Below are 25,530 nucleotides of genomic sequence, written 5' to 3' on the forward strand. Positions count from 1 at the left end.
TGTAAAAAAAGAACAGTGAAACTCTGGCTGAACTAAATGTGATACGTTTCTTATCTCCAGCGAACGTGGACTACCGAGACAATCGAGTTTGGCTAGAGCCTGGCTCTCTTCAGAGCCACATCTGCACATACATACAGATGACAGGGCTCAAGGCTGATTCACAAAGGAAAGGAAAAAATTAGCTGCAAACATTTAACTTGAAAACTAAGAACTTTCTAGTGCGCCTGCCTTTCTCTCTCAAAAAATTAAAATTAGAAAAGCCAAAAGAAAATAACAAAACTTTTCAGACCAAAAGAACCAGATAGTTAACAGTCTGGATTCATGTATGATTTGATGAGTGAAGAATTTAAACCACTGACTGCAGGTTGTCTTTTAGTAAAAAACTTTATTTTGTCTTTTAGGAGTAGGCAAACGTCTTACAATATTACAATACCTGACTTCCACACTGAGCAAGTTAATTTACAACCGGCCCCAAAGAGTAAAGTGGCAACATTTGGGTTTGCAGGGTAAAAACACAATAGACTCTCATTTCTGATACTTACCAATCAGGAATTTTATTACATGAAATGAAAAAAACACTCCAAAACTACGGCTACTGGGGGCACGAGCTCAGAGCACTTCCCGTGCAGTGGACTTGGGAGTCCACAAAGGCATCACCCACTCGGGCTCTGCCCACAAACGGCTGTCCCTCAAAACAGGAAGAACCATGTTCCAGTCACCAGGACACCCAGCAGAGGTGAAAAGCACTAGAATGTCAAAGATGGGAATGAGGGAAGCAAGAGAAAAGCACACCCAAACTCTGTCCAGCAATGCTTGGAGAGGCTGCTGTGCCAACAGGCAGAGACAACCCCAGCTCAGGACTGCCTCTCCTGAGGGGCAAGATCTCTCATTTCCGAAAGGGCATCTGCAATCACAAACCAAAACCCAACGAGGATGCCGAGCAGGACACCACTTCAGAGCTCATGGGTGGGTGAGAGGAGAGTCGGACAAAGGGAGCTTAGGAGACAATCTTCAAAATGTTTATTACAAAATACAGTACAGGCTCGCCAAATGTTTCCCAATGTTCTCTAATACGTACACTGCGGGATGAAGCGCTGCAAATACCTGGCAGGCACCCATGTGAATCTAAGGACGTCTATAATGATTTGAATCTCCTTAGAGGTACAGACGAAACCTGTAACCGGCAGTGGAATGGAGACGGATAGTCACTGCGACCACCGGGCTCCTGACTGCTAAAGAATGACATCGTTTTCTCCAGAGGTTGAAATCCACATCCAGGGCTGACAACCTACTGAAAGCTGGGACCCAAATTCGTACAGAGACGAGGCAGAATGGAGAGAAAACTCCGGACAACCCACAGGTCTCCAGCCACTACTTCTTATTCCTGGGTTTTAGCTCTTCAGCTGCGTTACGCAGGAAAATGTAATTTTTCTTTTGGGGATTATAAAATTCATGTCCCTAAAGGGGAAAAAAAAACAGTATCTTAAAAACTGATGAAAAGTCAGGTTTGCATTTTGTGGGCAGTTTTAACATGCCAAGTCCTATGCCCTGTGTGTGAAGCATAATCTCTTAGGAGTGAAAGAGGTAAACGGTAAATCTTAAAAACTTCAGTCCCCAGAGAAAAGGTTAAGGATGTGGGACTTGCAATGTCCCCTTGGAAGGATGATCTTTTACATATTTCTCTCTTCAGCACTGAGACTCCTGTCAACCTTCCACCCACTGCTTTACTGCTGAGACGACTCCCAGACAGCACAGCCTGGGAAGAGGAGGGTGGTGGAGGATGAGCTGCAGGTTTCTTAGTACAGGAGACATCTGGTCTGTGACATCAGAGGGAGCAGACGTGCCGTCCCAGACGCCAAGGGAGGTGAAGTGCAGGTGTTGGCGTATCTGCCGGGGAGGGAGGGGGCTAGGTGACACTGGGGGAGCTGGTAACACCCAGTTCAGGCCAGGCTATGAACGACAAGGGGAAAAAGGAATGGCAGCCACAAAGGCTGTAAGTGACGACGACAGTGACAGGACAGGAAGAGAGCAGAGTGGGTGGACAGGACAGAGGAGTGGAAGCCCACGGTAACCGAAAGGCCTGGAACACAGGTGGGAAGGGCCCTGGGTGTACCCTGCCACCTGCTCTGCAATGGCACACTTTATTCTCATTCCTTGACAGTTATGCCGAGATGGTTCTAGAAATTCTGCTCAACCAATGACCAATCATTCTCATAATACACAAAGTACAGCTTTTCTTATTGGTTATGCTAAAGCAGCAACCTAATATTAATCACATAATCATGACTCCGTCCTTCAATTAAGAACAATGGAAAACTTCTAAAACAACTTTTTTAAAAATTAAAAGATTATAATTAAGTATTCCACTGTAAATTGACATTAACTGTTCAGATTAAGGGATTCTGAGCAGCATTCAAATCAACGAGCTTTGGTTGTACACCTCTTTGAATTTACAACTATTTTTTCAAGGCTTGAAAACAAAACCCTGAGTATCATGTGAGTAAAACATAAGAGTTCTGATGTGGCTGCAGGTCGAGCAGGTGAAGAAGAGGAGTTCCATCAGAGGCCCACGGGGACACTGGGGCCTCAGGCCAGAAGATGGCTCCAACCCCAGACAGGCAGAACCAAAAACAGCATACTCTGTAAAACCGAGGGTATGGCTTCCACAGATAAAACAGTGATCCCAGACCACGGGATACTACTCAGTCGTAAAAAGAACTAGTGACATACTCAACAGCAAAAAAGCGTACCTACGTATGACTCCATCTGCATAGAATTCTAGAAAACACAAATTCATCCATAACAACAGAGAGGAAATCAGTGTGTGTGTGAAAGAAAGGATTACAATAATACACAACGTTCTGGGAGATAACTGTTTGTTAATCTTGACTGTGATGATGGTTTCCTGGGTATATAAAGATACTGAAACTGATCAAAGTATACTTTTTACATATGTTATGTGCAATTTACTGCATTTCCATTACAACCCAGCGAAGTTGCTTAAAAGGGGGCGGGGGCGGGGGAGGGGCAGCTGCACAGCTCACAGAAGCAAAGGCTCAGAGAGGCTGAGCCTCCCACAGGCCAGAGCAGGCAGAACAGGTCAACAGTGTGCCGAGCGGGCAAGATGTACCACACAGGTGAAGTGGATGCAGCTCAGTGACTGCCCAGCTCTTCTGAGAGAAAGAGGCAGAATCAAAGGCGATTCCAAGACTTCTGCCCCACTGACCAGGTGGTGTTTAAGGAAAGAGGAACATAGGAGAAGCAGCAAGCCTGGAGGATAAAAGGAGACAGGTCGGAAAATCCACCCGATTTTTATGTCCTAAGCTAAGGTGCTCAGGGGGTACCCAGGTGCAGACACCCCACTGGGATGGGGACACAGGGAGAACTGGGGCACAAGGTCAGGAGGCAGGTTGGACACAAGAGCCACTAGCTTATGCTGGAGGTGCTTCATGAATGCAGATGCGCCTTGAGGAACCTGCAGGAGAACTCTAGAAAAAGGCCTGCGTGCAAGAGTTGGGAAGATGAGCAGAAGCCACCAGAGAGGGCGAGCAGTCAGGAGTAGGAATACAACAGAAATGTCAAGAGGCCAGGGAGAAGGCTTTGTGAATGGAAGAGGAAGGGGTGGCCCACGGTGCCCAACACAGACAAGAAGCAGCTTCTGGACTGGACGAGGACAAAGGCAGTGAGATCCCAACTACAGCTCCAGGAAACAGGAAGAGACAGAGGCGGGGAAACAAGAGGGCAGGTGGTTACCTCTCTGGGCGAGTTTATCAGGAAGGAGACACTGGGATTCTTAACGCTTGTTTCAGAACAGCTAAAGTGTGTGCTTACAGACCGCAGAATGAGACAGGGGACAGGAAGAGAAGATGGAATAACAAGAGGCAGAGAAGAATGGAGTTAAGTGTGTTGGGGATGGGAGGGGAGAGGGGCAGGACGAGTGAAGACAGACACGTGTGGAGGTGAGACTGTGGCTGAAACCTGAGTGCGAGGGTCAGTTCTTTTACCACGGCACTGGGATGACTCAAACACAACCAGGACCCCATCAGTCTGTAACTTCCCTCCCCAAACAGCTAACAAACAAAAAGCCTATGCCTCTGGTGAAGGCTGGGTGCCTTGCCGAGCCCTCGTCACTCTCACCCAACAACCCCCGACATCCCTGAATGACTCAGATGCCCCAGAGTGTCGGCTGCTGGGTTTACGCTGACCAAGCACCTCACGTGGGCATGTTCTCAGGCAAAGGCTGAGAGGGAGGCCCTGCTGCTTCCTGCTGCAGTGAGGTGATGGTGACAGGCCACGTGCAAGACACACAGCACGTGTGGAGAGGCCTCACGACTAAGCTCAGGCCTCCCGTACTCCAGAGCTTGGCTCTGCTGCCGGACGGTGCCAGTGCAGGCCTGGGGATTCTCACCTTTGACCAGTCGTAGCTGGAAGCATATGCAAATATGTTTCCATTGTGATTGAAGCAGCAGGCTGATATCGGCTGATCTAACTGTTCTGAAGTCTTTAGTTTTGTTCTGGCATCTTTGTCCCAAAAGCTGAATCTACCATCAGATCCCACAGTGGCAAGGGTGCCATGGACAGGATGGAACGCAATTCCGTTAACCTACAAAAGATGGATACATACAATGAGGAGCAGAGAAAGGAGGAAAAACCGGGTTTTTGACAACGCAGACTTCTTGGTTCAATGAGAACATAAAATGAACAACCATAATTTCATTAGAGCTGATGGCCTGCTGATCACATCAGAAACCAGCCCCGCTTCCTGAACCAACTGATAGCCCAGGACTGAATCTTGTCTCTCATTAAAAACACAAGTCAGCAGAAGTTAATAAGTATGTAAGCTAGTGGCACCAAGAAGCAAACCTCAGGAAAATACCTTTTTCTTTTTCAGCAAATAGCAAATTTCTCAGTTTTAGCTAAGCGTACCAACTGTCTACCAGCACTCACACAGGTGGAAGTTGCTCCCTAAAACTCCTAAGCTTGCATTTCAGAAACAGAGAATGAAGAGAGTCAACATGTTCATAAAAACAGAAAACCGAAACCTCCCACGTAAGCCATTTATCCCTGCACATGAATACACACAATGACAGTGATCTTTTCTGATCCCATAATGACTCAGCTATCCACCGCCAACTCTAGTTTCTAGACACATTCTCAGGATTAACATTTCTAAAAACGCACCGCATAGATGTCCTGAGGAGCAGAAGTGTTGGTCCCATTAGATCGATGACACTTAAAGGTGAAGTTATCCTTGGCACTGAAAAACAAAGGCCCAACTTAGCTTTCCTTCAAAACAAAATGTCTCACACGAACATCTGCAAGCTGGCCAGGCCTCACTTACGGATTTGGGGGGTTGATGTAGTGGATAGCAACTCTCCCCTCGATGCTTCCCAGGGCAAAACCTGTCGGCTTGTTCTGTTTGTCTTTAAAAATAGCCACACATCGATGCTATAGTTGGGGAGAAAAAGTATATCATCATCATGTAAAGCATAACATCCCATAAATAACGTAAACGACTTTTACTCCATTTTTGGGTTTTGAAAGAACCAGAAACATATTTCTCAAACACAATAAAGATGTCTCCATTCCTCCAGCAGGCATTATTTTTTTATTTAGCCACATGATTTCATGAATAAACCGCAGACCACATGCCTCCGTCCAGGTGCTGCCGCTCCTTTGCCACGCTGCAGGCCTCGCTGTCACTGCAGCAGGGCGTGCGCCCCCCAGCCCCACCAGCTCCTATTCTGGCACTGACCCCCTGGGGGGTTGGGAGGACACGCCACTTTGATGTGCAGCATACCACTGACTAAGCGAGTGCCCTCTAGGAAGACACCCAGTGTCCCAGGGTCTCTGCGTTCCCAACTGGAAAAGGGAAGTAGTGTTGGCTTGGGAGGATGTGGGAACAAGGGTCAACCATACAGTGGATGTGGCCAGAACTTTTTAAACCATGAATAAGCTATGCAAAAGCTAGACACTGCACTTGATCCAACACTGAGCCTGAGGGCCCAAAGGAGGGTCTCTTGGACCCCACAAAAGATCCCAAACAAACAGCCCATAGCCCAGTCTCCAGAGGCAGAGACACACAGGTCCACACTCCTGTTGTCATTCAATAAGAGCTGCTTTTGAGTTGGAAGGAGAGAAATGGTCAGATTCGAAACCACACACAGGGTGCAAGTGAGCGTGGTGGTTAATGAGATGGGGGAGGAGGAAAGGAAGGGCAGGGAGTAAAGGACAACTCCTGATTTCTGGCCTAGACAGCTAAAGGTGGAGGCTCCACCTAGTGAGATGCAGAGCATATGGGTAGGAGCAGGCTGGGAGCAGTGGGGAGGGCCTGGTATGGGATACTATTGGGCTGAGATACGGGGGGCGGGGGTGGGGGGAAGCAGGGACATGCCTAGGAGCCGTCAGACTGCGGGTGCCCTTGTCAGGAGCACAGAGGGTAGGTAGCTAGGGATCCAAGACTCCAACCCACCACACACCCCTAACCAACAGTCATGAACAGCAGACAGGACCATGCTGAGGTTCAGAAGGCAGTGGCCCAGGGCAGATGCCTGCGGAACCTCAAGATACAGCATGGAAGACAAAGCAGCAAGCAGAGGCAGGAGCTAAGAGACCAGCATTATAGAGCCCAAGCACAGTCTTAAGAACACACAGTAAGGCTGCTGGTGAGTGCCACGGCTTTGGGAAGATGAGGGTGAGGAGTATCCACTGGAGTTACTGACTAGGAAGCCATCAATGGCCGTGCCAGAAACAGTTTTGGTGGAGTAACAGGGGCGGAAGTCTCAAAGGAGTGGGTGAGAAATGAGTAGGAGGTAGGGGAACCAGGAAAGCTCATTTAAGACACTTGACTTACAAGGGGAAAAGGTACCTAGCCGGCTAAGGATGTGGGGGTCAGAAGAGGTTTGTTTCCCAGGATTAGACTTGAGTCTGTCTTATGCCAATGAACAAAAGTTGGGGGGGTAAGGGGGGAAGATGAGATACAGGAGGGAGGTGGGTGGCTGATAGCCTGAGGCTCCTGAGAGGTGAGAGGGCACAGAGCCCAGCCAAAACTGGGACTGGAGAGCGTGGCCCACCCCTCAACAGGTGGGGAAGGCAGGGAAGAGGCAGGTGCAGCCAGAGTTCTAGGTTCAGCAGGAGCACAATGAGGAAGCTTCCAATTATCAGCTTCTGTGTTCTAGGAGTAGAGGCTGCAGATCAGATCTGCAGAGACAAAGGCCAAAGGAGTGATGGATCGGAAGAGGGTGAAGAAGATCTGAGAATCTGTGGCAGGTGGAGACCGAGCTGAAGGCAGAAGCTATGGACTCATGATGGAACCAATTCACTGTGGTGTGTACCCATTCAGCAGCATTACTACTACCCAGGGGATGTCTGCCAAGGACGGTTTTTACCCACTAACACTGTGTTTATATCCTTAAATTCACCTCCTTTTAATATCCGACAGTATAACAATTTCCACATGCAGGCACTTACTTCCTAATAGATGCTAAATACAAGCTTCCTGATCTGATTCGTGACTCACCTGATGCTTCAGTGGAGACTCTATCCTCCTGAATTCAGAAGGCTGATTCTCTAACTGATACACAATCAGGCCCCTTTCTGCAGTTGCCACCACAGCCATAGGATATATCTAGGAAAAAGAGGAAAGCAGAGACCTACTTAAAGTGGGGTGTGCTCTTTTGTATACCAAAGTATTCTATCAATTTTTTCAAAGTTGCAAAAATAAGTAAATTTTTTTTAAGTTTAACAATCCAATGGTATTTACATGTTTCAAGATAATCTAGAGAAATCATATTTGAAAGTAGAACATACCTTTTTAAAAGACTCATTTTCTAAACTATGAAATATTATGAAACATTTATTTAGAACATATACTGAGGAATAGAAAAGAAATGAAAATCATTGTTCTACCACCCCCTTCAAATGCTAACAGTTGTCAGCATTATGGTATGTTTTCTCTTGTCTTTTTGTTTTTTAAGCGTTAATACACGTGTATATGTATGTTTCTATATAATTCACATCCTTACTAAAGTGTGTTCAGTGAGCACCGCTCCACACATATTCCTGAGAACACTAGTGGTGGCCACCTAAGTAACATTCCCTCAAATCAAACGACTATGTCTGTCTAGCTGGCCCACTGGGTCATTTCCAATGTTTCAATCTATTATACAGAACAAAGAACATCTGTACTTTTCTCATGATAAACTCCTGAAAGTGGAATTATGGGGCAGTTAATACACTCTTAAGACTTATTGCTATACCAATAGAGAAAGTTCTTCAGCTTCTATCCCACTCAGAGACAGTCACCAAAGGATCTAGTGCCACATCACAAAGTTATTGCCAGTTTTTGTACAGTACGCATCAGACCAGTGCCGGCATGGCCTGTGACTGAATATGTTCGCTTAAGAAGTGACTAAAAAAGTGTGACATCCAGTTTTCTGTAATTCTGGAACATATGCAGTACAAAAATCTAGGTTTACGACAACTGAGGCAATCCAAACTACATCCCACATCTATAATTAAAGTCTGAAGGGGTTTCATGTTGTCCTCTAAATGTTGTCCTCTAATTATAAGGTAAGTAAGAAATTCCTTACCACGTCAGCACAGTAACACCTTTCAGGGAGCTGTAACACCATCATAGGATTTGATGATCGTGTATCCCAAAACTGAAAGACCAAAAAAAAAAAAAGACAAGTGACCAACCATTCAGAACTAACATCCAGATAGTGTAAGAATAATGTCCACTTGGTCAGGCCAGGAAGTCCCTCGACTATACAGCATACCTTCAAGGTCTTATCCCAGCTCCCAGTCATCACACAGCTGTAGTTTGGTGCTTTGATCCAATGTATTGTTTTGACAGGAGCATCATGCTTTCAAGACAAAACCAAAACAGATCAAGGTAAACGTAATATAACATGCCACACAGCTTTGGTTCTGGAAATTCAAAGAGAAGGAATCTCAAATATTGAGGTCATACTTGACAAAAACCAAAGGATAGTTTAGTCCTTCCCCATGACCAATGTGTGTAACATTCCATACCAACAAAATTTAATTTGACTTGAACCATAATTAACTAGTATGAAAGTGAAGGGGGAGGTACTCAGAAACAACTCACAGGGAAGAACTCCACCACAGTTGTGTCACTGAGAAGACAAACATTAGAGATCGAAGAAGTGCTCTAGCACACAGTACTGCCATCTCAGGGTATGTGACACCTTCCTGAAAATGTCTCACTGTCAAGAGGCTCTTCCCCACCAGGCCTGACCCTCTGGTTCTAGGCTCTCTCCTCTTCATTGTTTCTACTTTTCTTAGCAGTCTTCACATAAGAACCGGCCTGCCCTCCTCAAGCAGGCTGTAAAAGCTCCTGAAACAGGGAAGGGTGCTTCTCACTCACTGCTGTGTTTCTACTCCAAGGGCAGTGCCTGTGGTATCATTGGCAACTGATCCATACTTGTGAATGAACAAGTGACCAAATGCAGCCTGGGACAAGGCAAGCCACACACGGGTGCTGGAATGCTGAGGATCAGTTTTAACACTGCCTTTTATTACAGGTCTGAACATCACTAGCTCCTTATGATGCAACCCTCAACCACACAAATGCAGAAGACCCTTGATAGAACTTGTGAAACATCAGTAAAAACGAGAGTGCTCATAAAATTGGTGTTATTTTGTGCTGAAGAGGTTTCTGGTATATTTAAGTCTAATTGATTTGGTATAGTTGAACTGCACCTTTCCTGTAACAAAGAATAAGAATCATCACATCCCTGCCTTGCCCAGCATCTCTGCAGAGAATAAATTTTATTATTTATTACCTGTGCAATCTGTATCGCCTGGTTACTATTGAGGTCCCACATTTTGGCAGTTTTATCACATGAGGCTGTAAATACTTTACTCCCATCCTAAAATAAAGTAGAAAAAATTCTGACATTCTAATAAAAATAAAAATTCTATATGTACATTTAGATATTAGATTGAACATACTGAGGAAAGTTTTATTTTGCAATTTTAATTTTTCCAATTATTTGGGGGCTTGTGTATTGCAATACAATGTCACATACAAAACACATTTCCAGCTCTTTTCAATGATCGATTTTTTTCTGAGAGACAATGTGTAAACAGGTTAATAAAAAATTTAAATAGCATTTAGAGTTATGTAATGAAAACCAAGTCCCTCCCTGACCCCAGCTCACTGTTCAGAGGCAGTCGTGGTCACTGGCAGGTCTCTAGGAATAGCCTTTCATATCCTGTATCAATGTGTATTGCCTACCAGGAGCCACTTACATTTTTTTTTCTTATTTTCATCCATTTTAAGCCTTCACAACAGGTACAGGAACAGTACAATGAATATTCACAAACCCATCATCTAGGTTCACCAATCTAAACATTTTGCCACATATACTGTATCTTTCTCCCCCAATTTCTGCTCTATACCACATATGTTCAGTCATTATTACTCGTGTTCAGTTCAACATCTAATAGCATTCTGAAGTGCATGCAATAAAACTACACCAATTTACAATGGTCACTGGTCCAATATAAACTTCAGAACAGCTTAAAAAATTGGCAATCACTGTGTTATGGTTTTAAAATATTCACATACAGAATTCATAAAGTAGGTCAATTATGAAGTACAAGACAATTTAAAAATAGTAAGTACCGAGTAGAAAATCTAGACCAATCATCAACAATTCTTTTTCCTAAAGGGTGATATAGTACATATTTCAGCTTTGCAGGTCAAGTGGTCTCTGTTGCAACTCCTAATTCTGTGTTGTAGCTAGAACGCAGCCATACACACTGTCAAATGAATGAGTGTGGTTGTGTTTCAAGAAAACTTTATTTACAAAAGTTAGCAATGGGCCAAATTGGGCCCATGGGCCATAATCTGCAGACTCCTAACACTTCATTTCTGGTTCCACAGCTCAAAGAATTAACATTATCCCTCCCTAGCAAAAACTTATCACCAGCTCTACATCTGAAAGAAGAGAGAAAACCTACTCTATTAATGAAGCTCTAAGGGTAAGTCCACAAATCCTTGGAAAGATGCTAATGTGGGCTGTCCTGAGGCTGAGTGAAACAATGGCCCCTCAATCTCATGAAATGCTGACCCTACCAGCTACAGGATGCCAGGCCCCACTGGACACATCAAGACAGAGGCCAGTCTATCAAAAGACTGGGGCAGAAGAATGAGATCCCTAAACGCTCCCAAATCAGCTCCTCTAAGCTCCACCTGCTGTGTCCACGCAGCGAGCCGCATCCTTGGACTGCTGGCGAATCACCCTTACCAAGTTGGGCTTTTATACCTCGAGGGTAACTCTGGCTCTTCTGTGCCTTTCCATACATGCCTTCCGCTTCCAGGCCAGCTCCTATTTCCTATAGGCCCCTGTGAGGGAGGTTGTCAGTGCATGGGCTCTGAAGACAGAAGGTCCAGGTCTGGGCTCAGCCTTTCTCTATGTTCCCTTAAGCAAGTCTCTTAACCACTCCCCCCAAGTGCCATGCTAGTCTTTGAGTGACTGGATAACAGACTCAGAGAGATTAAGTAACTTGGAAAAGCCAAAAAGTGAAGACAGAGCTGAAATTTGAATCCACGCTTGGAATGGACAACAGTGCTCTAAAGCCATAAGCAAACGGCGTGCTTTTAAGATCCAGCTCAATTCTTGCCTCGTCTGCGGAGCTTTCAGCGCACCCTTCCCAAACTTCACAGTTGCCTTCTGGGTTCTGTCCACCCAGCACAGTGCATCCTGCCTCTCTAAGAACGTAGCTTCCTGAATTGGAACTCTTAATGGCTATATTTTGGCTCCTCCACTAGACGGCGCGTGACTCTAATGGAGATAGAGAAAGGAAATGGGCTGTGTACATTTCCGTAAAAGGTGACCCACGAACACTTGAGCAAGAGTTCTGGCGTCAGGTAATTCTATTTCTTACCAAACCTGATAAGAAACTTACAATTCTGACCTGTTCTCTCATCAGGAAAGAAAGACAGGTAAAATAAATTAGAAGTATTTAAAATCCACTCAACTGGCTGTTTTTCTACATGTAATTTAAAACTATTATTAATCTTATAATAACCTAATCAGACAAATCAGCAATACATTTTACAGATGACAAAAATGCCTTAGAGAAGACTTTCAGAGATGATTAAAATGGGAGCAACTCAAAATATTTATAAACAGAATATTTACAAATTATAAATTTAGTTTATATAAATTATATAAATGCTACATGTAAGCTAAATACAATCACATAAATGCATGGTGTGAGTAGTCTGGTGTTTCTCATAAAATTAACATAAATTTTTCTTATGACTCAGCAAGCCCACTATTAGATATAAACTCAAGAGGAAAGAAAATTTATATTCACGGAAAATCCAGTATACAAAATGTTTATAGCAGCATTTATTCACCACAACCAAAAATGGAAAACAACCTACACGTCCTTCAGTTTGTGGATGGTGAACAAATGGTGAACATTCATACAATGCACCACTACTCAGCAATAAGGGGGACTAACTACTGCCAGATACAAGCTGGTTGGACCACAAGTGCACTGAGCTGAAAACAGCCAGACTCAAAAGGATTCTGTTGATGGCGTTCTAGTAAAGGCAGAAACACAGGGACCGAAAACACACCAGCGGTCTCCAGGGAAAGCAGCTGAGGAGGATCTGACTACAAAGGGCAAGAGGAAATCTTTTGGCTGACGGATCTCTTCTATATTTTGACCACAACTCTATGCATTTCTCAAAACTCACAGAATCATACACTTAGAAGGTTTAATTCTACTGCCTGCAAACTACATCTAATAAAAAAAATTATATGAGCCTGGGGAGGGACCTTGAGACTTAGTTTCCTCAGCACATCTGCCCTACTCTGAGTCAGGCGCATTTGTTTTCAGCTGCCAGCAGGGGAAGAAGGGGAGGGAGGCTGGGCCCTTCACAGCCAAGGCTCCCGCTGAGCGTGACTTCACCATCCCTGTTGGCTTCTTTGTAAATGGTATACCTTCATTAAACTCCCCAATCACCCACCTTCTCCCCTCAAAAAAAAAAAAAAAAAAAAAAAAAGAAGAGCTCAGAGTTGAATAAACTGAAACACATTAATTTATAATGCTAATGTTCAGTATTTGGGAGGAAAAAGAATTTCAAAGAAAGGAAATATTTCAAAAGTCTAATAATGGTAAAGGACTAATTTTCCCCATAGGACTTACTTCCTAGGACTGTAAATTTCTAATTTTAAAACAACATAAGCTCCTGGCACATCAAGAGACGTACGAAAAGCTTTAACTGTCTAACCCCTTGCTCAAGAAAATGGCAACCTGCTCCAGTATTCTTGCTTGGAGAATTCTATGGACAGAGGAGCCTGATGGGCTACAATCTATGGGGGATGCAGGGTGCACAAAGAGTCAGACACAACTGAGCAGCTAACACTTTGCTCAAGGAAACAGGTCAATAAATTAATGGATTTTTTAAATAAGAAGCTTTCAGAGAGACTAGCTAAAGCTAACATAACAAAAGTTAACTGACTACTGTATGAATATCAATCAATGACCGTACTTAAATTCAGAAACAGCATTTCTAAAATGTGCATGCATACATGCTATTTGTATTTCAGGTCATATAAAAACATAATAAAACTTACATCACTCCAGCAGACATCCAGCACAGGCCCTGTGTGCATCTGCTGGGCTTTTGGAATAGTCTGTCCGCTATCTTGAACTTCCCAGCATCGAACCTACAGTAATAAAACAATGCAGACACAACAATTAATGATAACCCCTATGCTCCCAGCCATAATCAGATAAACACAAATTCACATGACAGACACTTTCCCCTATCAAACTGACATAATAAAATGAATAATATTTGGCACCAGCAAGGAGAAGCTGAAATCTGAACTAGTGGTAGCTGTACCCTGTGTCTCATATACTCCCTTCCTGGGACTTGAGGATTTCCCATGATGTACTTTGTATGCGTTATCTGAATTCATCTCTACAACAGCTAAACCTCTGTGTACTTAATGTCATCTCCATCTTATTTCAGGATATGAAGCTTAGAGAAGTAAGATAACTCGCCTAAGTCCCCCACTTAAGTCAGCAGCAAAGCCACTATGCATTTATCTGATTATGAGTATGGTTATATGGTTCAAGTTTGCTCCAACAAGCCACATGCACTTCTTTTGTGAAGTGCTTCTAAACATCCTTTGCCTTTTTTTCTACCAGAATTTTTCTTTCTTTTTGAATACTACAATTTCTGTTTGGTAAGTATAGTGTTGATGCAGGACTGTTAATACAGCTAAAGGTGAAAAACTTTAACATACGCCTAAAGAACACTTTCAGGATGTCTAGAAGGGAAATTCACACAGAGCATCAGGGACAACACTTATTTTCAATGAATACGACACATGATCAGGGAATATATTCAAGATACTGAACTAGAGTATAAATTTTTGAATGATGCATATGATTTTGCTTTCTTAAAAAATGGCACAAGTGATCCCTGCCATTCAGAACGGTTCAGACTCTTAAACTCATTTCTTTAAAAAAAAGGTCATGAATAAACCATAGGTTTGCTTTATTCAGTTGGAACAGAAACAAAAAACCCAGCCCTGCGCATACAGAGAGATACATGACAGAGAGAACATGCGTTTAAGGAGCACTTACATCATTAGCCCACGATCCTGCAATAAGAAAGTTTCCCGGCAAGGTTGGGGGGCTAAATGATAGACAACCAATGCTATCATCAGGAGAGGATGTTACTTCAATATCCTGGGGTGAAAAAAGTCCATGTTAAAATGTATACATCATCACGATTTAATTCAAAATTGCTTTCTTTCTCACCAATACATCAAGGTCAAGTGTTCCTGTTCCCAAGAACTACATTAATCAGATCTCACTTACTTGGATACAAAGGTGGAATGTAACCCAGCCAGTTAAAGTACTGGCACTGTTAGACCGCAGGCAGCATCTGCAAGCCAGGCCTGCAGCCATGTTTCCCAACAATGGCCCACCAGGTCATTCCTGCCCCGCAGTGCTCAACCATCATCATCACCTGCCTCCCTCTCCCAGAGAAACTCTCATTCCACAGTTGTGGACTGGACTCGGGGCACCTGCAATCTTAACAAGCGCCTCGTGTGATTCCGGTGACTAGGAATGTTAGAGGAAATAGGACACTAGTCCAGGGGACACACAGTTTCTCTGCTCCAGTATCTGAGAAAGCAGGCTGAACAAAACTTCAGCGTTTTCACCTCAAAGGAGGCTCCCACACCAACTGGGATTCTCTTGCTATCATGGATGTGGGACTCTCTGGCCTGTGCTGTTTCTAAAAATCCTGTGAAGCTGTATGTGGTACCTTCATAGGGTTGTGATTATCTGTGGTTGTGCTGCCAAACATGCTGGTCCCACCAGATCCAAAACCCGAGGTTGTTCCAAACAAACTCATTTTGGCCCTAAAAAATAATGGAAAAAGTAAAGGACAGGTCCTCTCTTAAGTAATAAACATCCCTAAGAGGCAATAAAAAGATACAGTTAAGTTATAGAAGAGATATAGAGAGTAAATAAATAAATGACTTGATGTCAGGCTTCTCGCTTCGGAGGAGATTTAAATATGCAATAAGCAGAATGCCTTTTAACAATAAGCTTTCTATTTTTAGAACAGTTTTTAACGGAAAATTACAAAGACAGGAGAGTTCCCATATATCCCACATCCAGTTCCCTTCTTACATCCATCCTAATTAATTAACCAATATTGATACATTACAGCAGAGTATTTTTTAGTCACCAGCTAGAAAATAAATTCATTTTTACACAGTTTGAGACACAGTGCTGAGCAGTAGGAATACAACAGGAAACCAGCAGGAGGTTCTGTTCTTCCAGGTTCCCACTTAGTGACAGTTCACTTTCCTTGTACAAATTTCCGCACTCTGGTTTAGTTCACTATTTCTGCATGAAGTTACTAAGAAAAGCAACCAATCTTGGCAGCAATCACAGTTTTAAAGAGTAATCTACCTTTATCTGGTTTGGCATTGTGCTGGACATTTGCCTGCAAGAATTCCCCACTTTGAGTTTTTTAGGGGTGCCAGTCTAGTAGGCCCACCTAGGTTAGAACCATGCCTCTGCCACTCCCCGTAACTGGGATCCTAATAGGACCAAGCCTCATTTTCCCTATTCTGCAAATACAGAGAATATTAACACCTTCTCCAGGGTTGCTCTGAGTATCAAATCAGATTATCTATGTAGAAAATGTAGTATTTAGTGGACAGTGGGTCATAAACAAGTTTCCTTTTTTCCTTACAAGGAGAAAGTATATATAACTCTCTGATGATTCACTTACATTGATGTCATATTTTCAATTCTGTAACTGATTAGTAAATTCTTACATCCAGCTGCCTACCCAAGGAGCCTTGCAGCTGAGTGACATGAGATAACAAGAGTAGCATCTCTTATGATGACAACACAGAATGGGAAAACTATGAGGAATTTTGGAAGATATCTGAGTTTCCTGAGCTTCAAGAAAAATAATCAAGTGTAGACATACTAGGTCTATGAGTACATTAATATCTCAAAAAGCAACTCTGTGCAAGGATGTGGCACTTGCTGACCACCTCTGACTCAAATGATTGAGATGTATTTGGAACATCAGCTAACTGTGTGAGCAAAGGAATGACAAAGGTTCTGCAATCAAGTCCAGGAGCTAAATATATGATTTCGGGCAAATTATTTAGCCCCACTGGCTCAGACAGTAAAGAATCTGTCTGCAATGCAGGAGACCGGGTTCAATCCACAGGTCAGGAAGATACCCTGGAGGAGGGCATGGCAACCCATTGAAGTATTCTTGCCTGGAATATCTCACGGACAAAGAGCCTGCCAGGCTACAGTCCACGGGGTTGCAAAGAGTTGGACATGACTGAGCAACTAATACTTTCTCATCTACAAAAATAGACACTAAGATCCACTTGAAGTGAAGCTGCACGCACAGCTCCCGAAATCTCTGTTCCTTCCTCCTTCTCAACCATGGAGCATTAATCAGCCTGTGTGGACCATATGTTGTGCAGGACACTGGGAACCCACAACAAGTTCAGAAGGCAGGTGCTCATCCCTAGCCTACCTAGTCTCTCACTCCCTCCTTGAGCACCCCAGCTCTGAGGGTTTCCTTTCTGCCTGTGAACACAACAAGCGCCTCCCAGTTTGAAGCATTCCTACCAGCTGTTCCTGCACCCTGGGGTGACCCGGCCTCCCCCGATGGAGGGAATCGGTTTTTGAGATTATTAATGCGCTCATAGACCTAGTATGTCTACATTTCATTATTTTTCTTGAAGCCCAGGAAACTCAGATACCTTCCCAAATCCCCAGCTTTCTCAGTGCCAATTTTCAGGTCCCACTTAAAAAGGCAGCTCCTCTTGTGAACTTTTGGGGGTGATGGAAATGGTCTAATCTGCACCGTGATGATGCTTACACGACTGTATTAAACTTTCCAAACTCATCAAAATGTGCCCTTTAAATGGGTTACAGTGTGTAAGTGACGTTCAGTGAAACTCTTGGAGCATCTTTTTTTTTAAGTCACCGCCTCTCCTCAGAGGCTTCCCTGCCTTGCGAAGGTGTGACACCTGATCCTCCATCACTAGCCCCTTTTCTTCACAGCACCGGTCCCCATCCGGGACTTGTCTGCAACCAGCCCCCTCCCCAGGAGAGTGCCGGCTCCAAACGGCCCAGAACTGTCCGGATGCTCCCCTAAAACACACCTGGCCCGCAGCACAGCGCCTGGCGTGTCACAGATGCTTGCCTGGGCGGAGTGTGTGCACACGCATCTAATAAAACACTTGGAGGAAAACAGAGAGAGAGTTAACTGCAGACAGCGATAAGTGTAACAAAGGAGCTCAAGCACGTTTCCCTGGGAGAGACTACCAAGAATGGTCAGGGAGCGGCCGCTTGCATCTGAGGAGAAACCAGACGTGTAACCAGTAAGGGCAGAGGCGACAGAGGCTGCCATCGACTCTGCCCTTTCTCGGTGCCTCAGTTTCCCCACAAGAAAAACGAAGGGGTCAGACCGGCGGTGATCTTAAGACACCCTTGCAACTCCGACGTCCCTCCCAGGGGCCACTCAGGAAGCTCGCCAACGGTCCGGCTCGCGCTCCAGCATCTCGCGGCGGGACGCACTTCCCCGGGGACCCGGCCTCAGCAGCGCCATGGCGGCGGGGAACAAGGGGAATCCGCACGGGGCCTACCTGAGAGTCGCGCAGCGGAGGGAAGCCGGCGATGGGAAGCGGGAGGAGCTCGAGAGCCTGCGACCCCGCTCGGGCGCGGAGGAGACAAAGGCGAGGTGACAGGAACACTAACCCCGAGGGACTGGGGTCCCCTCACGCCCGCCGAGGAAATTACCCGAATTACCGCGGAGACACTACGCATGCGTCCCTGAGCCACTTCCTTTGGCGTCCGGAAGTCAGGGAAGGAAAGAAAAGGCTTCTCCGCCCTCAAGGCAATGGCACATGCGCAGAAGCACTATCGAGCCTAGACGTTCTCGTGCCAGCAGTTTTCGGATTGGTCGAAAGTTGGTGTCCGACGCAGTTGCCGAGCAACCGCTCTGCTAATTCCGCGGTCCCGGCAGGAGAAAGGTAGTTAGAATCTTCTCTTGTGAATTTACTGTAACAAAATTCTGATTGCCGCTAATTCAAGTTCAAGGCCATCCTTCGAATAGCTGGTGGTTTGCTGCCTGGGTTCTTACCGTGGCCTCCCTGTTTGCGACTAGGGTATCTTGAGCCATCTGGGCTCTATGACCTCAGTTTATAGCTGTAAGATGAGGACAATGATGCCCAACTTCCAGGACTATTCTTAGCTAGACTCAAGTGAAGTAACACGAGTGAAGGTCTTTTGCTAAGTGTAAGGTTCCATAGTAATATTAAGGGACTGTTGTGGCGCACATATGCCAATTCTGAATATATTAGCTGGCTTTCCCCTCCCCCTTTATGAATATCTAAAGGCAAAAAGGGGGGGTTGTACATACACTGAACCTTCTCCTTTTCGACTCAGTGTGGGCTGCGTACCAAAAACCTTGACGTCTGAAGATCCGGGGGATCTAGTTATAGCATGAAGATTCAGAAGGTCCAGTGTGGGTCTAAGAACCTACAGTTCTAGCAAACTCCCAGCTGAAGTCGCCAAACGGACCACAGTTGAGCACCAAGAATCTATGTTTAGAAATCACTTGGGGAAACTTTAAAAAAAATAACTGATGCCTGGGCCTCACTCTTGAAGATTCTGATTTAGCTGGTTTGGGGTGGAACAGAGGGAATTAATATTTTTTGAAAGCTCTCAGTTATTCTAAAATGCAGCCAGAGTTCAAGAACTCTAGTCTAAATAACGCTAATAGCTCGTTTACTATCTGGCTGCTGTTTATTATCTGGCTGCTCCATCTCCTGTAATTTCCAGAGCAGCCCTATAGGGTAGCTGTCTCCATTTTATAGAAAAAGAAAAGGAGGCTGAGAGAGGTAATGTGACTCGTCAGACATCAAACAGCTGTTAAGCAACAGAGCCACCAGCAAAACCTCAGAAGCATCTCTGACAAGTACCCCCTCCTCAGTGACACCTTTCCTCATTCTTTCCCACATGAATCATCTCATACCATCTCTCCTTTCATCTTTCAAAGTCCTCTCAGTGCTTATCATATTCTGTCTCATACAGTCATGGGTGTATTTGCCTTGTCTAGCTTCCTGGATTTTAAACTTTGTGTTTTACGCCCACATATATAGCACCGAGCACAGTCTTACATGTTTTGGGGTTTAATATGTGTTGAATTATATTTTCCATGTCCAAGGAATCTTCCAGAAGCCTCTATTATATTCAGATTCTTGTATAATAGTGGTTATTCAGCATACTTTAAAAAAATCTTTCTGCGGTTTAGGAATATGTAATTGACAAGCTGCTTTTGCATATCCTATCAGTGGAACAATAGTAGCAGCCTGTGTACCAAATATAGCAATAACATTCCAAGGGTGTTATTCAAACCCACACTTGCCCTAACAGTTATACTACAGAATAGCTATTATTACTGTTATCCCCATTTTACAGTCAATGAAACAAAGGCCAGATTGTAACTTCTCCCAGTTACAAAGGCAGTGAGTAGAAGTGGAACTGGGATGCAACCATCCTGTCCCTCAAAATATGACTTTGCAGATGGAAGACAGGCAGTGGTGTCACCTAACTTTTCCCCTCAGGAACAGGAAGAGGGATCAAAACCATCTATATCAGGCGGTATGATTATTGAGCCATAAAATAAAGGTGAAATTATGAAAAAAAGTAATTAAAATTCAGTTTTGGTCATGGCTATTATTCACATTAGTAAATCCTTCTGCAGTTTTAACACAAGGAGATTTTTATGAATGACTATAGAAGGCAATGGCACCCCACTCCAGTACTCTTGCCTGGAAAATCCCATGGATGGAGGAGCCTGGTAGGCTGCAGTCCATGGGGTCGCTAAGAGTCGGACATGACTGAGCGACTTCCCTTTCACTTTTCACTTTCATGCACTGGAGAAGAAAATGGCAACCCACTTCAGTGTTCTTGCCTGGAGAACCCCAGGGATGGGGGAGCCTGGTGGGCTGCTGTCTCTGGGGTCGCACAGAGTCGAACGCGACTGAAGCGATTTAGCAGCAGCAGCAGCACAGAGCTTCCCAGGTGGTGCTAGTCGTAAAGAACCTGCCTGCCAACGTGATGTAGAGTTGCAGGTTCGGTCCCTGGGTTGGGAAGACCCCTTGGAGGAGGGCATGACAACCCACTTCAGTATTCTTCCCTGGAGAATCCCATGGTCAAAGGAACCTGATAGGCTACAGTCCATGGGGTTGCAAAGAGTTGGACATGACTGAAGCAACTTAGCACTCACACATATAGTTTATATTCCATGTTTAGGTGAGTAGAGACTGAATATATTTGTAATTTTAGTATCAATTTCTTTTCACTTGAAGTGATATTTAATTCTTCTATTTTAAAAGTCCTAATATGTTGTCTTAGGTTTTTGTAAATAGGCTGGTTGCAATGAAGCACACATTAAGTGTAGCTTTACAAGGAATTTGGGGCACCTAGAAAGCCAGAGAGTTCCAGAAAAACATCTATTTCTGCTTTATTGACTATGCCAAAGCCTTTGTGTGTGTTGCAATAAACTGGAAAATTCTGAAAGAGATGGGAATACCAGACCACCTGACCTGCCTCTTGAGAAACCTATATGCAGGTCAGGAAGCAACAGTTAGAACTGGACTTGGAACAACAGACTGGTTCCAATTAGGAACAGGAGTGCATCAAGGCTGTATATTGTCACCCTGCTTATCTAACTTATATGCAGACTACTTCATGAGAAACGCGGGGCAGAAAGAAGCACAGGCTGAAATCAAGACTGCCAGGAGAAATATCAATAACCTCAGATATGCAGATGACACCACCCTTATGGCAGAAAGTGAAGAGGAACTAAAAAGCCTCTTGATGAAAGGGAAAGAGGAGAGTGAAGAAGTTGGCTTAAAGCTCAACATTCAGAAAACTAAGATCATGGCATCTGGTCCCATCACTTCATGGGAAATAGATGGGGAAACAGTGAAAACAGGGGCTGACTTTATTTTTTTGAGCTCCAAAATCATTGCAGATGGTGACTGCAGCCATGAAATTAAAAGACGCTTACTCCATGGAAGGAAAGTTATGACCAACCTAGAATAGCATATTCAAAAGCAGAGACATTACTTTGCCAGCAAAGGTCCCTCTAAGTCAAGGCTATGGTTTTTCCAGTGGTCATGTATGGATGTGAGAGTTGGACTGTGAAGAAAGCTGAGCACTGAAGAATTGATGCTTTTGAACTGTGGTGTTGGAGAAGACTCTTGAGAGTCCCTTGGACCGGAAAGAGATCCAACCAGTCCATCCTAAAGGAGATCAGTCCTGTGTGTTCATTGGAAGCACTGATGCTGAAGCTGAAACTCCAATACTTTGGCCACCTCATGCGAAGAGTTGACTTATTGGAAAAGACCCTGATGCTGGGAGGGATAGGGGGCAGGAGGAGAAGGGGATGACAGAGGATGAGATGGCTGGATGGCATCACCGACCCGATGCACATGAGTTTGAGTAGGCTCCGGGAGTTGGTGATGGACAGGGAGGCCTGGAGTGCTGCAATTCACGGGGTCGCGAAGAGTCAGACATCACTGAGTGACTGAACTGAACCGAAAGCTGATGATACAAAATGGGTTCCTGTGTAGAAGTACTCGATCTCACAAAGAAAGCCTCACAGTTTTCACAACCTCTTGTGTCTCAGACTCTTTTACCTCATTCCTGGAAACAAGGGTTTGAAAATATTGCAAAGAAATATCCACCTAAAATAGTGGAAGAATTTGAGAGAACTATAGAGCTTCTGCCAGCAGAGGGAGACCTTGACTTCTTTTTACAAGATTGTTTTCTTGATGAACAGAAGTCCAAACAGAAGTAATGTTTCTCAATAGTTTACTACAAAAACATCCCGCTGAAAATATTTTTTAACATCTATGTACTTGTGGCTTAGCTTTGACAGCATCCCTTCTTTTCAGCATCACTGAAGAGGTATTAACATCAAACAGTTCAAATGAGACACTAAGGGAAGTCATAGATGGAAATCCCGGAGTGTTTTTTTGCCTGTTTTGTAGAAAGTGCAAAATGGGTTTATTTTCCCATGAAATCATGACTTCTGAAACCAATTAGCATCATCAATGATGACAGTTAAATTTCCCAGAAACCTGGGGATATTATGAGAGCTTTTATTTTACAAGGGTGATTATGAGCCCTTAAGGAAAAACCAAGATTCTCTGAACATCTTTCTGTTGCACCAGTTTTTATTCACTTTAATTATAAACAGATTCCAACCCAAATGTTCTTTCTTGATTAAAATTATAAAAATATTAAAAATAAATACAGATGGTAGAGAGGATGTCTGTTGTCAGTTGCCATTTTAAACAGCTGCCTATTTTACAGTAATCCTTTTTAGAAAGAAATCTTAAGACTCAGTATTCTAGCTGGGTCCCAAACAGCTACTAACGTTAACTTTTCATCTGTATCTAATAAAGATAGGGAGTTAAGCCCAACTGTAGTGTATTTTGCTCTCCTCTCTCCTCCCATTTTCGTTTCCCAAAATAAATGAAAATTAGTTTACATATTTCTAACATAAACTTGAAAGGAATTTAATTATCCAAAGTGAATGTATCTGCAAACCTTTTTCAAATCTATTTTCAGATTTTAATGACTATGGTAGATTTTTTAAATTTCTCCTCATTTTGACAGTATACCCTAATCCAGACCTTCTGTGGCTTAACCACATATTTCTAAGTTAGTATTTTTCTCTTTTACAAAACTTGTCAAAATTCAATGATTATTAGATGTTAAGGCAGAAGTGTTGTATACATTCAAAGAAAAACTTGCAATTTATAACATGATTTTTAGAATTTGCAATAGTCTCACAAGCAAGTCAAACTAATGACATACCAAAATATACTCAAGAGGAAATATCTGGTTCTGATGTGACTAGAGAACATAATATAACAGGCTTGACATCAGAGACCCTTACTGGGCAGTGTGCATGCCTGGCCACACATGACACACTTAACAAGCACCACTACCATGATTAAAGCGTGAACTATGGAGTCAGACTCCCTGGGAGTAGGTCCCAGCTCCACCGCTTTGTAGTTATGTGACCTTGGGAAAGTTGCTTAACCTCCCTGCATGCTTGATGCCTCATCTGAAAATGGAGATAGGAAAGGTACTTGCTCATAGGGTTTCTGTGAACATGAAATTAGTTAATGCTGGTAAAGCACCTAGAAAAATACCTGGCAACATAGTAAGTGCTATACAAGTATTTTCTTTCATTATTGTATTTGACCTTATTTACTCAATCTTGAGTAGGATTGGCTTAATGGCTGTGCCACCGGTGCAGTCACACAGGGCCTTGTGCTAAGAAGGGCCCCGTGCTTGGTTTAAGTCTCTGCTGCTGTCATCTTGAAATTCTTAATAACTTTGAAACAAAGGACCCTACACTTACCTTCTTCACTGGGCCCCGAATATTGGGTACCTGGGCCTGCCCTGGAAGTAGATGGTGTCACTGTCCCCTTGTGCTACATCTGGCTGGGGCTTTAGACAAGCAACAGCCTCCGTGTTCTCACCTGTAAACTGTGAGTCTAACTACTGCCCTGACAGGGCTCTTGGGAGAATTAAGTAAGATAATATGTAAGCAGCAATTAGCACATGTAAGTTCTCAAAGGTACATTCTGTTCACATATATCGTGATAAAAATTAACCCAATGTTTCTTTACTTCTGTAAATACATATTCTTGCCTACAATTACAAGAAAGTTTTCAGTGCAGTTAAAAGTTTCTTGAAAATACAGAATAAAATCATAAAACTCATCTCTGGAAAATTAAGATAGGTTTACGAGAGGAAAAGATCACACCTTTACTGTTATAGATCAGTTCAGTTCAGTTCAGTCGCTCAGTCGTGTCCGACTCTTTGCGACCCCATGAATCGCAGCACGCCAGGCCTCCCTGTCCATCACCAGCTCCCGGAGTTCACTCAGACTCACGTCCATCGAGTCAGTGATGCCATCCAGCCATCTCATCCTCTGTCATCCCCTTCTCCTCCTGCCCCCTATCCCTCCCAGCATCAGAGTCTTTTCCAATGAGTCAACTCTTCGCATGAGGTAGCCAAAGTACTGGAGTTTCAGCTTTAGCATCGTTCCTTCCAAAGAAATCCCTGGGCCGATCTCCTTTAGGATGGACTGGTTGGATATCCTTGCAGTCCAAGGGACTCTCAAGAGTCTTCTCCAACACCACAGTTCAAAAGCATCAATTCTTCAGTGCTCAGCTTTCTTCACAGTCCAACTCTCACATCCATACATGACTACTGGAAAAACCCATAGCCTTGACTAGATGGACCTTTGCTGGCAAAGTAATGTCTCTGCTTTTGAATATGCTATTCTAGGTTGGTCATAACTTTTCTTCCAAGGAATAAGCGTCTTATTGTTATAGACAGGCCTTATTAAAATTTGAGGCTTCTGTAAATCTTAAAGCTGAACAAGTTCTTTTTTCTATAAACCTAGGCTAGAGAAGAATTCAAGTGACTTGAATTTGGGTGAGAACTGATAAAACCCTGGGGAAATGTTTCAAATAAGTATATTATTAATAAGAAGTATGCTCAAAATCAAATCAAAGCACTGAGGATTACATCAACCCAGTATTTATTAATAATGAACATTACCACTACTTTCACAGTGAATGACTGAGGCATGACCCCTACACTATGAAGGCAAAGGAAAATGTAAGAAGAAACTGCTTGATACTTTCATTAATTTGCAACCTTTCAAATTTAGGTTATTATTACTCTTGTTATTGGGGCTTCCCTGGTGGCTCAGACCAGTAAGGAAACCTGCCATGTGAGAGACCTGGTCGATCCCTGGGTTGGGAAGATCCACTGAAGAAGGGAATGCCTGCTCACTCCAGTATTTTGCATAGTCCATGGGGCTGCAGAGTCAGACACGACTGAGTGACTTTCACTTCACTTCTTCAC

At 43.8% G+C, this 25,530-nt stretch overlaps 1 protein-coding gene across 2 annotated transcripts; it reads right to left on the minus strand.

The window, feature by feature from the left end:
• RAE1 (ribonucleic acid export 1) lies at positions 366-18,412 on the minus strand. Of its 2 annotated transcripts, XM_005688316.3 has the most exons (13): positions 18,207-18,404; positions 17,724-17,800; positions 15,335-15,431; positions 14,647-14,751; positions 13,626-13,718; positions 9,810-9,896; positions 8,781-8,867; positions 8,592-8,663; positions 7,520-7,627; positions 5,342-5,448; positions 5,182-5,257; positions 4,409-4,603; positions 366-1,458 (listed from the first exon to the last, which is right to left on the minus strand). In XM_005688316.3, the coding sequence occupies exons 3-13, from the start codon at positions 15,422-15,424 to the stop codon at positions 1,372-1,374; spliced, it is 1,107 nt and encodes a 368-aa protein (XP_005688373.1). In that variant the 5' UTR covers positions 15,425-15,431; positions 17,724-17,800; positions 18,207-18,404; the 3' UTR covers positions 366-1,371. The 2 variants fall into 2 exon arrangements, with proteins under 2 accessions (XP_005688373.1, XP_005688372.2); XM_005688315.3 differs by lacking the exon at positions 17,724-17,800 and having other exon boundaries at positions 18,207-18,412.

Source organism: Capra hircus, chromosome 13, assembly GCF_001704415.2.
Source record: "Capra hircus breed San Clemente chromosome 13, ASM170441v1, whole genome shotgun sequence".
Classification (NCBI taxonomy): domain Eukaryota; kingdom Metazoa; phylum Chordata; class Mammalia; order Artiodactyla; family Bovidae; genus Capra; species Capra hircus.